General features: G+C 40.3%; 1 protein-coding gene across 2 annotated transcripts in view; it reads left to right on the forward strand.

Annotated features, from left to right (window-relative positions):
- The window catches only part of enox1 (ecto-NOX disulfide-thiol exchanger 1), a 115,643-nt gene extending 104,870 nt beyond the window's left edge, over nt 1–10,773 (forward strand). For both annotated transcript variants that reach the window (XM_084420311.1, XM_084420312.1), the window contains 5 exons: nt 625–732; nt 5,282–5,341; nt 6,881–6,980; nt 8,093–8,178; nt 10,013–10,773. In XM_084420311.1, the coding sequence (XP_084276437.1) occupies nt 625–732; nt 5,282–5,341; nt 6,881–6,980; nt 8,093–8,178; nt 10,013–10,144 (486 nt within the window). In that variant the 3' untranslated portion in view covers nt 10,145–10,773. The remainder of the gene's footprint in view (nt 1–624; nt 733–5,281; nt 5,342–6,880; nt 6,981–8,092; nt 8,179–10,012) is intronic.
- Nucleotides 10,774–14,424: the final 3,651 nt, after the last annotated feature.

The following is a 14,424-nucleotide window of genomic DNA, read 5'->3' on the forward strand; positions in this document are numbered from 1 at the left end:
CCAAAGTAGGCCTTTTCTGGTGGCCACCAGAAGAGGAACTAAATAACTTTATCGTATGTTACGTCCCAATTGGTGGACTAGAGGTACAAGGGAACATTAAAGCCCCCCCCCTGTGGTGAAAATCTAATTTTTTACTGTTGTTTATATGCCAATGTGGTGTTTTAAATATGCTTTAAAACGAACCATGTGCAAATTCATAAGTCAACACCATTGCTGAGTATTTTCTCCTTAAAACTGCAGTTAACCAAAGACAGTCTCAAAATCGCTGGTGTTTCTGATGTCACAAACTACCTTGTAACCAATCATGTCAACGTGTGACAAGTGGATCTCTGAGTTGGTGTGCATTCAAGCTATTTTTGAAATTCCACTTTTAAAATTCCATTATTATCTTTTTATTTTCAATACATGCTACAAAAAGCTGACCGCATGACCTTTTAAACAGGCACAGAGGTCTGACTCAGTCAACCTCCCTAACCCACCGCACCGCTTTTTATTATCTTCATTGTATGCCGTTCAATAATGTTTATGTGGAGTTTGTTTATTAGGGCACCATGCAGCCCCGCACGCTGCTCATTGTTCCAGCCATCTGCTTTCTGTTGCTCACGATGCTGTTTGTCTCCACAGCAACTGCTTCGGCTCCAGGAAGAGCTGAAAGGGAAGGAGCTGGAGCTGGAACAGGCCAGAGATGAGCAGCGCTACCTAGAGGGAGAGGTCCTCAGCCTCAGGGAAAAGGTTGGACCGACTTATTGGCCATTTTGCTGAATAATATGAATTTTCCATATACACACAGTTATAGTGTTATTGGGGGGTGCAGCTACTCAAGCTGTACCCTTGTAATGTACCCTTTTAGCTACACTACACTACAATGTACCCTTTTAGCTACACTACAAGCTTATTATCTTGTAAGACTTTATTGTTTTACAATCAGAACAGTTATATGGCAGAAAACAATGAGGATTCCAATTATGGTGACATCATTTATTTCCACTAAAGTTATATTTTACTCTATATAACGATGAGTTCTCGTGGTGAACTGGAAATGTCTACGAGGCAAACTGCGCCGTTTGTCAGAGATGGTTTAAACTCGGTACAATGGGCATCAAGACAGTGGAAACACACACCCAAAGTGGGAAGCACACAGCGAGAGCCTGTCACAGAAAGGTGGGGGAAAAAAACGAAAGAGGTGCTATATCTGACTAGAGAAAATGGATAAAAAAAGGCTGTTGTCTGTTAGGGATGTGCCCAAAGCCGAAAACCATGTTCAGAAAGGAAAAAACGCGTACTTCGGTGCCCCTAAAGGGACATGGTGGTAAAAAAAAAAAAAAAATCCAATACTTTTGTGTTCTCTCGCAATTGTATAGTTGGGTAATTATATTATAGTGTATATAATTTGTAGAGCCGCTATCAATATGTGGGGTGTTGAAATAGCTTTTGAATGCAAACTCGTTTTTTACTTCACTTTCGAATATGCGTTCATTCATAGTCTGTGTGTTTCCATCGCTGGTTTGGTCTTAAATTTCATATAAGGTGGTATTAAAAAGGTCTTTAAAAAGGTCTGTTAAAAAAAAAAAAAATTACATCAATCTTTATGACCATTTCTAATGAAATATTGTTCAACCAGCAAACTTCACTGTGTCAATGGAACTTAATAATTTGGATCACAACAAATCACGTTCTTCCTACTAATTTAAACATAATTGAGCAGTGGCCCTGCTGGCCTGGAACTAATTAATCTTATTTATTTCAGTTCAAATCAACAGCTAGCATAGCACGTGTTCAGACTGTATTACAATAGTATTTAGGACAGCTTTACAAAAAAGAAGACGTGAAATATTGTTCAGACATTTGACCTTTTACTTTGCCTTTGACTTTTACATGACCTATCTAAATTCACTTAATTACTAAGGAAGCTTGGTTCTGACACTGAATAAAAACCAAAAAGGTAATTGTGATTTTTTTTCTGACTTTTTTTCTCAGAATTGCAAGATATAAACTCACAATTGCAAGTTATTAAAGTCAGAATTGTGGGATATAAACTCGGAATTTCTTTTCTTTTCTTTTTCTTGCAATTCTGACTTTATTTCTCAGAATTGGGAGTTTATAGAAAAAAAGGTCAGAACTGGGAAATAAAAAGACGCAATTACCTTTATATATATACATATGTTTATTTATTATTATGTGGCACAAACAAGCTTCCATATCTCACTGCTTCATTTGAAAGAAATAGTAAAACTGCATAAAACTTTGCATGCAATACAAAATTGTGTCTCTACTTTTGCCATTGTCAAAAGTGTGTAGCATTCAGTTACTTCTCAGCACTGGTTGGGAGTTAGTTTGTAGAGGGGCACAAAGCCTTATGTAAGCCATTAAGAGCACTGTTCGCTTCACATATACTGCATTTTGGCAGTGTCTGCCTCCTCGTGTGACAGCGGGAAGCTCTTCAGCCTGGGGTCAATGCCTGTCCTCACTCCCCCTGTGCATGCAGTGAGAAACACAACTCAACATGGCAGCAGGAACACAGGGTGCACACACACACACATACCTGAAAACAGAGAGACGTAACAGCAACACACGAAAAAGAGCAGGACACTTTTTCTTCTCAAGATGAATATGTTTAGTCGTGTCTGGGGAAAGGAAACAAGAGATAGCGTAGCGTAGCGCTGGAGAGCCGGGTTGTTCTTCATTTCTACACTAGACACGCATTAGTCACATATGCCCAGTCTATGAGAATGATATAGATTCAACACAACACCTGCGTGTGCAGAAAACGTGCACAGTGGCCTCGAAAAAGATTCAGCCACACACAAAAGTCGGCCCTAGACGCCATGTGAATTTTACGTGAATGTAAATCAAGGTTTACTTGTGCATATAGCACTTTTACAAAATGCAAATATTACGGAAATAATATACTGAAAATGAAATGAAAATGTATTAGTTTACATTTATATAAAATGCAGTTAGCTGAATGTTAGAGTTTCACAGACGAGGCTTTAGCTAGTCTCAGACTTAAATGCATGCTTGAGCTGTTTTAACTTATTTTAAAATATGTCAGTGCCATTGTTTTGTCTCAAAATGCACACCAGTAATGTTTTTTTCTAAGGCACGTTTATAAAAGCTACTTAAATGTTCTAATTAAACTAAGGCCTAATCCTGGCTTAATCTAAGCCTTGTCTGTAAAACCAGGCCTATATGTACCTGTAATTCCATAATTACTTCTATTGTCTTTGAAATATGGTTAAAGTATATGCCTGAATGTACTGACAAGCATTTATGGTAAACTAAAAAACACACTTTCAACAACTGAAAATAGATCTTTACAAAAATTACACATGAGTTGTGAAAGTTAGAAGTGACTTTTGTCCTTTATGCACTTTACCATTAGCCTGGCAAGCCAGACCTACATCAAGATGTTAGGTCTGGAAACTCACCATAGACACGGCTCAATCCGAGGGGCGGGATAAACGGCTGTCTTTCAAATTCCCTCTGCACGCAATAGGACAGCGCTACAACCAACCAGAGCGTTTCCCCAACAGCTGAGCTAACGTTAGATGATAGATTCAACTTTTGCCATATCTGACAGGCAAAAAAAAAAGCATTTCTAAACAAACGTGTCGTAAATACTTCACCTTTGGCTTATAGTCAGAAGTTACGCTGTTTGCGTAGATCACGGAGCACGCAGTGACAACCGCGCCCACTACGGTCACATATTATGACGGTCACAGAATCTGGTGTAACACCGGCAAAACTACGAACACATCTTCCTTTTTAAAGAATGACTTAAGTGCCGTTCTTTGCTCTTTTCTCAAAGAAAAACTTAACTCCAAGTCCTCCAGAGTTGCGGCCAAAGCCGATTCGAAAGACTGTTCGCCAGCAGCCATTCTTTGTTTTCAAGCCAGGGAACCGTCACATCTCTGTCGTCATTATGTTAAGCCCGCCCCGCCTACTCTATACGCGTTGTGATTGGCCTGACCCAATTTGGGTTTTTGCAGCTAGAAGGTCTATTGAGAGTGTCTAGAGACCCACCTGGCTGCAAAATACATTTTGCTGCCGCTAGGGTGCGTCTAGATTTCTAGGCTATTTTACCATATCTGTTTAACAGACTGTACATCTCTCACTCTTCTTCATCCATGCCAATTGAAATGTGGTGTCTGCCTTCATTAAAGTCCATAGAGATGTTGTCAGTGAGGACAGATGATCTGTTGCTGAACAGCACAACATGATACCTTATCATTGGTGCCAGTATAGTGGTTTGCCCAGACGCAGGGAATAATGACCAGCCTTGTTTACTCCATTTTCCCAACAGCAGACATTGGTTTGCATGGATGTTATTTGACTGAGATAATAGGAACATCAATAGTTGTGGAGGTCCTGTGGAGCCCATACGGTATAAGCGCTCCTAACTAAACCGGCTAGCAGATGGGAGACGTGTGTACAGTATTTTTAGGACCAGAGGGGGCTTGCTTCCATATCCCATAAATAAGAAACTGCTGTGAACTTCTAGAGACACCCTGGCTGTAATGTATGGAATCACAAATGTGTTTCATTACGCCATTTCTCACAAGCATCCATTAAAAATGTAGTATCAACTTGGCACACTAAAGGCCAGTCTGAAATTTCCCAGATGTAACATCAGCTTCCATCCACCTAAATTTATTTTGTTGCATAAAGTAAAATTGCTGGATGGAAACGCCAAGATGCACATAAATTCTAAAAATGCACATGAAAAATGTATGCAATCATTTGAGTCAAAAAAAAAAAAAAAAAAATTCTGATAAGACAACATTCACAAACACCTTTACTGAAATAATTCCTCGATGCTCATCAAAAAAGTCATGTGACTGTGCAATGGGACAGCATAACTGGACTAACCAGTGGACCGATCTCGTTGCACAGCGTTTTAAATGCTGTTTTGGCCATTCTGAAATGCCTGAACAAAGTCTTTTGTCAAAGTGGTTCCTCCCAGAACTGTCTTACATGACTGCGTTCCCAAACAGTGCATGTAACTTCTTAAATATGGCCAATTATTATATACAGTGGCTTCTGCTACTTCTTAGTGATATTTAGTGGCAGTTTATCAAGAAGTGATGATTTTGTTCTCTTCGACTCACTGGATGGAACTGGATACTTTATTCTCAAATGTTTTATGCAATATTTACATTTTGAGCATAAGTTAAATTTGCAACTTTGGATGGAAACATAGCTGCTGTCTGCAAAGCTCCAAAGCTGCATTTCAAAACATTATTGGGTCTGAAAATGAGTATTTCTTTTTTTTTCTTGACAGCTGTTGAATGCCATGGAATCAGTAGACTTGATGAACCACAACTCTGAAGGCCTTGAAAAAGTAAGTCACCCAGCGTCCTTCTGATGGTCACCAGTGAAATTAGTCTGCAATACCAGAACACTTCAAAAAATGCACGTGAACATTGCGGCATCCCTTTATTTCGCGTCACACCATGAGTTCTCTGGCAGGAGTTAATTTTAGCCTACTGATCTGTGTGTTCAGTGAGTGAAAGGCCTCCCTCTGCTTTTCTGCACAGTTCTGCCGAGAGTGTCAGACAGTGTCAGAAATTAATGTTTTAGTAAGGCGTAATATTATATCGAATGAATAAATCAGAATAAGTTTGCAATTGAAGAAGGAGTTTTGGAGTCTTTCCTTCACATCCAGTTAGTTCAGAATGTATTTTTTTCTTTTTCTTAAAAAATACTAGATACACTAATTATTCAGTTGCATTTCTGTCACTTCATGGGCGTTTTCACACCCCATTCGTTTGGAGCGTTTGATTCAGAAGCTGGTATGTTTTCTTTCTCCCTTAGTTCAGGTCAAGTTAATATACAGTATATGAATACAGCAATCACATTCACACCAAAAAGTGGTCTTGTCAACTTTGTAACAGACTGCTTGAAATGACAATATTATTACGACTGAGCAATCCAAAGAACCAACCGATATCCCAATCGATCTTTGGAGACAAAATGTGTGGGTCTCTTCCATATCAAATAATGCATATGAATTCAAAAAGGTAAACAAATATTAATCTCTATCACGTATTTACACATGGTATCACACCTAAATGTGAAGTAAACAGATATATGATATTTGTTATCTATATCATAGGTCAGTGTTTCCACCTTAATTCAAATCTACATGCCCAATCCAAATTCACAACTTGTGTATCATCCAGAATTCTAGAGTCATCCACTCGTAAATATGACTTCGCTAAGTCACTCAGTCTCTGAATTCCGTTTTGAATTATTTACTTGTGAAAAGAATCTGAACCCACGGTTTAAAAATGTAGTTTGATGACAAAGAAACTGTAGGTCTGCTCGGTTAATTTCTGACTCGGGTCAGCAACCCCCATGCTCTGAAAAAGGCATGGAAGTGCTATATAATCCCACTGGAGTGATGCACTTTCTGGAAATAAAGCAATGCTCTCTCTGAGGACATACATGTACATATTGTGAAGTTTTCTTTGAAAAGTTACTGAACTGGAATTTTCCATAGGTCATACAGTATATGGCTTTAGACACATGCGATGTGCACTGCTGCCTCCATTTACAGTTTGTCCCTGGGGGTGTCCAAAAATGCACTGTTCAAGGACGTTTGCTATCATTTTTATTCAACCTCTATGTGACTTAACGGCCAGCCATCTTGGGCAGAATCTTGGAAGAGGAGCCTCTAAATGTCAATAGGTATTGATTTCTCTAAACACAGCAGAATGCAGTGCATTTTCAGTAAAGATTAGCAGGCAAACTGACCAACTCAACAGTTTGCATGATCCCATCACTCTTTTATCTGTTTTGTGGAGGTTACACTGCATGAGATAAAGATATATATTATAGATATTAAAAAAGTATTTTTTCTTTGTATGTGTGTGTACAGGGAGTCAATGGCACAGCAGCACTCTACCAACATCGAGAGAAGAATAACGAGACGGTCATTTGGGGTCCTTTGAGATCAGAGAAAGAGGCTCTCTTGCTCGGTAATTATTCCAACTCCACTTCATGCCGTTTTGATCTATAAAACATCTTGAGCCGTGTGCTGAGGGCCTTGAATACCAGATGGGCTTGGAGGATTGAGTCCTAGCTTAAAAGCACAGGAGGGCGAGCAGGTGCAGGAGCAGCCAAGCAGTTGAAATGCAAGGCTGTTCGACCCATGTTTGAACCGATACGATAACAATGACTAAGAAAAGGTGAGGGATGAGAGGCCGACACTCCTTAAACACCTCAGTCTCTCTGTCATGTTTTTGGAAGATAATCCGTAGGAGGAGCTCAGGGGAGCTGTTCTTCTTTTTGCCAGTTGCTTCATTGGCTCTAGCCCAGAGAAGACCACACAGGTCCGCTCGCAAAGAGGACACATATACTGCATTGATGGAGTAGGGAACGTCAGCCAGGCTCTGAGGCCCTGAGCCAGAACGGCAGAAAACCCAGACTCATTTGAGCAGAACAAAGTGAAGGGACGGGCTGAAGAAAACAAATTGTTTAGATCTCCAGGCGCTCTAGTAGTAGACTGTTAGCTCTGAAGAGGATGTCTAATGCAGTCATTGGATTAGCTTGCACTGTAAACATAATTTTGTATAAGCTTCCGCTGTTAGGCCATTCAAATGAGTTTGTTTGGTTAGATTTCTCGCACGAGCATGCGAAAACAGAGATGTTTATCTCGGTAAGCACGACGCACTGTAGCAGAACAGAGACGTATGGTGCCGGCTCAGCTGTTCTGCATTGAATTTTAAAATCGAAACGGACATCTTGAGACTCCCCTTCCCTCCCCAAGTGTGGCTCTGTGAAAGTAGGTCTTGCGGAGGGAATTGAATGAGGTTCATTCGTAATTGCCGGCGTTACGGCATATAAATCAAGGAAATAAATATTGGCTCGGGCCCTTCAGGCAAGGCATTATATGCTGTGCCTCTGCATCGGTGCTTTACCTTTTGCAGGACCTCTCTAAAGTAATCAGCTTAAGTGGGGGAGGAACGGGGATTCTGCTTCAGGCGGCATATTTATGACCATGCGGCTACGGGTCTCTTGTCTTACCTACTAGTCAGAGACAACATATGTTCATTCACAAGCTTGTTCTGTTGTCTGTCTCTCTACACAGGAATCATTTCAACCTTCCTCCATGTCCACCCATTTGGAGCCAACATTGAATATCTGTGGTCTTACATCCAGAGACTTGATACAAAGGTGATTATTTGAGTGAATTAGTTCTTCCAAAAAATGAAAATTCTGTCATCAGTTACCCTCATGCTGTTCCAAGACTTTGGATAATCTTCAAAACACAATTATTTTTTATGAAACCTTAGTGGTTTCTGTCCTTTCATTGAAACTCCAGGTAAACAAAACTCCAAAAGGTCAATAATGGTGTTGTAAAACAAATCCATATAAAGCAAGCGATGTAACAAAAGTATTGTGACGTGATGTGATCGCTTTATGTGGTGAACAGATTTAATTTAGGCTTTTATTCACATATAAACACACATAGGCTACATAGCGCATAACATACTGTAAACACAGAAGCTCACGTATGTCACACACTAGAACAAACCTCATTGGTTCTCACCATAGACTGTAAAAAAAGATGGACGACGCCCCTTTGCTCTCTTCCATTGATGAGAACTGAAGCCGCCAGAGTCCTGATCTGGCGCTGACATATTGGAACTTAAGGTCTGCGCAGTAGCGATCTCGGGACCAGACCTGCGCAGTAGTGAGCAGGAAGTAAAGCCGCGAAATCAGCGCTCCGCCCTCACTCTCGCAGAATGCACTCAGGGAGAGTAGATTCTGCACACTTTTTAAAAAATTGATTGCAGAACGACAAGAGACTTGTTAAAATAAAGTAAATACAATCTCCTCAGTCCTCCGAAGATCCCGAAAAAATGTCCGTTGGTGCTTCAGTGACTACTTCGCTCGAGAACCTGTCAATCACAGCTGTCAATCATGACGTTACACCACCGCATCACGTAACTAACTAAAAACCAACTTATTTTTGAAACAGACACTTGAACTTACACCAGCGTGATAAAAACGACAGCAAATGAAAGAAACCACCTTTGGAAAAAAGATATTTGAAGTGTAATTTAATTGTTTAGTTGGTCTCACGTCCCGTTAAATAACATGGGGAGGCGGGGCTTATGACCTATACTAGGACCAGTCACCGGGGGGCGATCGAGACGTTTTGGCTTCACTTTTCAGGGCTTGTGCGGCACGCTTGGTTCTCACGCATCAAGCAAGCACAGTTGAGCTTCCATTTACCATTTGTGATGTTAATTCAGCCAGCGCACATACCTGTATTTACTTCCTGTTTTCGGTCGAAGTCCACAGTAGTCGATTGTCGAGTTCACGTGCGTGATCCTAGGTAACTAAGCAACAGTGGAGAAATCGACAATCGACTACCGTGGACTTCGACTGAAAACAGGATGTAAATACAGGTATGTGCGCTGGCTGAATTAACATCACTTTTATTCATATCTTTCACATCTACTGCAGTCAGATTCACCGTGTTCACTCTGAAGGAATCACTCACAATGGCTGGGCACTTGTAATGACACATCAAGGATGTTAAGAGGCTAAAAGCAGGTTTAAAACATGCCCCATTTAAGTCAACAGGGTGCAAATTTTAAAAAGAGGATAACACGGTGTAGGCAACACCGATTTTTGTCGTTGTTCTCTGTACTGACAGCACTCCAAATTTACAAAAAAATTGACCGGAGTTCTCCTTTAAATCTTATCTTATCCCAATCTAAATAGTCATTTACTTTAACTAAGAGTAAAGAAAAAAAGCAGCATTATACACTGAATAAAAATGTTTATAATCTCTGTCTAAAAAAATTTGCAGCACAGTATGACTAACTGTTTGCAGGAAGCAAATGACAAATATACTGACAAACACATTAGTGCCTTTGATTAATTTCTAAGCAAGCATAGGCGAGGGAACAATGGGCAATTCTGTGTCAGTTTATGCACTAAACGTTCAACATGGAACTAAGTGTCACTTTGCTTCGCTCATGTCTCCATTCTTCAGATCTCGGCCAGTGAACTTGAAAGATTAATGGTCCGGCTGCCCAACATGTTCAAGCAGGAGTTCAGCGGTGTTGGAGCGACGTTGGAGAAGCGCTGGAAGTTCTGCGGGTTTGAGGCTCTCAAGTCGGCGTGACTCGCAAAGCCACATAATATACTCACGCTGAGGCTGCTGGACTTCTGAAGGACTGATCCAGGTTCAGTAAGAAGGGCCAGAGCCTCACAGACAAACAACAGGCTCTACACTCCCGTATACCGCCTCAAATCAGTCAGATGTCTGTCGCTGTTTCTTGCAGACTCTCGAGAGGAAGTAAGACTCTACATGTGGAGTAGCATCTGATGTATTTACTTGAAAAAGCTCCTTCCAGACTTCTGTGCCGATTGCGTAACATATCTATCAGTGGCGTCGTCCCTGAAGGCTGGGAGATATCCAGGAATATCGCGCCTCTCGGTTAAAAATACGGAATGTTGAATATGGGACACAGATGTGTGATTGCGGCCCTCTGCGCCCTTCAAAGCCAGAGTATGTGTGAAGATGATTTCTGCTCTGAAAAATGATTTAATACATGGCCAAAGTGCTGGAGCTGATAGACAACAGTTGCACAGCTGACGCTCTTTGGACAGTTTGCTGTGTTTCAGGCCATCCATGTTGTGTCGACGATGTATGTAACATGCTCTTTGTGTCTTGATGCACTGTTGTCAATGGTCTGCTTATGTAAATTGTTTGTTTTTTAAATCAATTAAAAAACTTTTTATGCAAAATCTAAAGCAGTAGTACTTGGAGAGGAAGTAAGACTCTACATGTGGAGTAGCATCTGATGTATTTACTTGAAAAAGCTCCTTCCAGACTGTCTTTACTAGCCAGCTTTGGGTGCTGTTTAGTATTGAATGCAGAATTGAAAACAGAACATTTAAGAATTTTGTTGATTTCGACGACTGAAATTCCATAAATGTCATTCAAGTTTATCATCTTTTGAGTTGCGGCCAATTTAAATTCACCCTCGTGAACTGAAGGGGAGCCAGTCCTTAAACTCTGGATTTTGCCCAACCCCGTTCCCGGCAGCGTCTTCGAATGTGTCAAAGCTGCTTGGTTGTGTTGTGTCTGACATGTTTTTTGATTCATGTCTGGGATAAACAACTGAACTATCTGCCATGAATGTGGAGCAGAACTTCCCTAATCACCCGGAATATAACAAGCTGTGAATAATGAATGAGAGGGGAGGAGAATACTGCTCTGTGTGTGTTTAATTTGATCTATTTGCTATTTACATCAGCCACTGAGATGCTGCTAGCGACATAGTGGAGCATCTGAGACCATCTAAGCCATTTGCATTGTTGCAGCACTGGCATTATTTGAGGTTGTTAGAGTAATGAATAATTAATGCTTAAGGAACAAGGATTATGGTGAAGCAAGAGCTAAAGCACCTGCATCTTTAGAGAACCCCTTTAGTTGCATTGCAATGTGTAATTCTAACAAAAAATAAATATGTTGTAAAACTGTGAGATATAAAGTCACAAAGTTGGATTTACAAGAATGAACACTTCATGTACACTGCACTCTTAAGAATAAAGGTTCTATATAAAGTGCTGCTGGGATGACGTCAAAACCCGGAAGAGTAATTCGCCGGCGGTTCCCTCAAGATTTTCCTATGGGTTTTTATAAGGGTGTTTTTCTCAGTTTATGAGTAAAATAAGGTCTGTGGAAAACATAACTTGGACATTTTGTTCTACAACGTAAACTGCACACACTCACATGGCCTTATCTAGTTACTTATTAAAAACATACCAGATCCAGATGGTAAAAACAAACATAACTTGTGGAGCGCTCTCGGAGTATGCATTTATTATGTTTTGTTCATAATTCGCAAGTCCGATCAGTTAGAGAAGATATAGCACATTAAGTCAGAACAGTCTGAAGGTCTTCTGCAAGGTGGCCATGTTGTTAGGCCAATATCACTAAAATATCAATAGATCAGCGACTAGTCAACCTCAAGCTTATCGTCATGGCAGAGAATTAAAGATGACAAGTCGATTAGTCCGTGCAACCCCTAGTGGAACCAAAAAAGGCATTGCTGCAAAAAGCGGCAATGTCTGAAAGTTCGTTGAAGATTCTGGGCTGCTCCCCCGTGTCCAATAGCATTTTTAACATGACAGACAAATTGATAAACAAAAGCTTCGGCAAAAAGAAAAGAAAAGCGATGATCGAATGGGTTAACGAAGGCAATTGGCCAGTGCTTGTTTTTAAAATGCAATTCAAAATGTTATAGTTCCATTAGTATTTTAAACAAACTAAATAAAGGTTGATTTGGAAAGTTATTTTTATTTTTACTATAGATTTGTATTACTTTTATTCATTTTGAAGTTGCGCTTTATTTTACATGTACTTACAGTGTACTTACCTAAGAAAGTACTGGGTAAAATGAGGTAACTATATGGGTTAAGGTTAGGTTTAGGGGTAGGTTCAGGGTGAATACCAAGTCATTACCCAGGCATTGCATTTACTATCATAAGTACATAGTATGTACATGCGAAACAGGGCTGTAAAATAAAGTGCTACCTCTTTTATTTTTAAGCGGAACTCCTAGACTTGCATTTCCATGTACGTAATACAGTACAAAAACACGTCAGTGTACAATGTACCCTAACATCAAAGCAGCAATGTGTTCAGGGGCATTGACAAAAAGTGATAGAAAATTAACACCTCAACCAGTCAAGATCGCAAATTGAACAATTAAGTTCAGTTCTAGGAACAGGCTTGCACCAGTTATTACTGCTCTGAATGTGATAATAAAAGCTCAGTGAGCAGAACATCTGCATTCCCTCAGTAGAGAGAACGAAACAGACTAACTGCAATGAAATGTTGATAAGCTCACAGTGAAAGAAGCAGAGGTCAATTTTCAAGTTCTAAGCCGAGGCCTTTTAATCGCACTCAGACATGGCGATTGAAAATTCAGAGTTCTTTTCAAGTGCACACACGGCGGATGGAGGAGAAATCGGAACCATACAGACAACAAATAAACGAGAAGAGACAGTAATACCTCCTGAAGTATATTTAGACTTCCTGTATCGGATCAAACTGACATTTCCTTGGAAAATGATTTAGGCGCAGTTGAGCTCTCAAGCGATTTTTAAAGTTTGCTCCTCTGAATCAAAACCTCTTATTATCAAGAAGTATGTCATAGTATGCTGATGAGTGCTGTTTTAGAAGAGTGAATAGACTGCACTGCAGCAGAGCTCTCAGTCTATCTATCTATCTGTCTGTCTGTCTATCTATCTATCTTTCTATCTATCTATCTGTCATCTATCTATCATCCATCTATATCCATACATCTATCTCCATACATCTGTCTATCTATCATCCATCTATCCATCCATCCAGTATTTATCTCATTTTTATTATATTTTAATGTATGAGTTATGGTCTGAGCACAGGTGCATATCTCCTGAAAATATAACTTTTCCATGCATTTATTCCAGCACAATTATAGTAGTCCCCATGGTAATACTGGCTAATTTAGGATACACTATTTACAGCGAGTATAAAAAAAAAAGACTTTCAGACTTTACAGATAAAACTAATATTCTGCAGTCAATAAAACAAGCAAACACTAAAAGCTTTATTAATGCCCAAAAGTGAATGTGTGAATATTTTCCCATTCTGAAGAGCAAGGAAGACCACTGGACTGGTTACAAAACTCATTCTCCAGAGATTATAAATTTTATGCCTGCACAAAAATAACAAAAGGAGTTGTTGTTGATGTCGACAGCTGCATGAAACAGGCATGTATTGTCTGGCCAAGCTATTTTTATTGACTGAGGCAACAAACAAAAATAGTGCTGCTGCAATAACTCCGGCCAATGAAACGAGGCCTGCCAAACAGCCCATATTACAGCCTCACTTCCCTATCTGACGGATTGCTTTGTTTTCACGGCTCCGCCAGCAAATGAAAACGAACGAGACCCTCTTGTTGCGGTTTCACGCGGCAGCTGCATTAAGCGCATGCATATTTTTCCAGCTTTCCTTCCCGGGCCATTTTTGATTTGTCTGTACTGCGATGAGCGTCCTTTAAGTGATGGATGACCAACACACACGGCGGCCTGTTTACACGCTCAGATTGAACGCTTGTCTTTCCCTCCTATTTTGGATCCCTCCCAAACCGTTAGCCAGAGCTTGTTCTATTGTTCCCATCTGTCTGCTACTCACATCACCGTTGAAGAGACGGAGATGTCGTATTTGTCCTGTGGGTGCCATCAGCATCAGCAGCTATTGTCTGCGTATTAATGAAAACCAGGTGATGTGACATAAGCAGCTCTTCACCCTGATTGGTCAAGCCTGAGGCACAGAGATATTGCACTGCATTGCAGGAGCCCAAAGTCAGACTAAATGGCCTGCACAGCTAGTCATTTTCTCGAAAG

Source organism: Rutilus rutilus, assembly GCF_951802725.1.
Source record: "Rutilus rutilus genome assembly, chromosome: 10".
Taxonomy (NCBI): Eukaryota; Metazoa; Chordata; class Actinopteri; order Cypriniformes; family Leuciscidae; genus Rutilus; species Rutilus rutilus.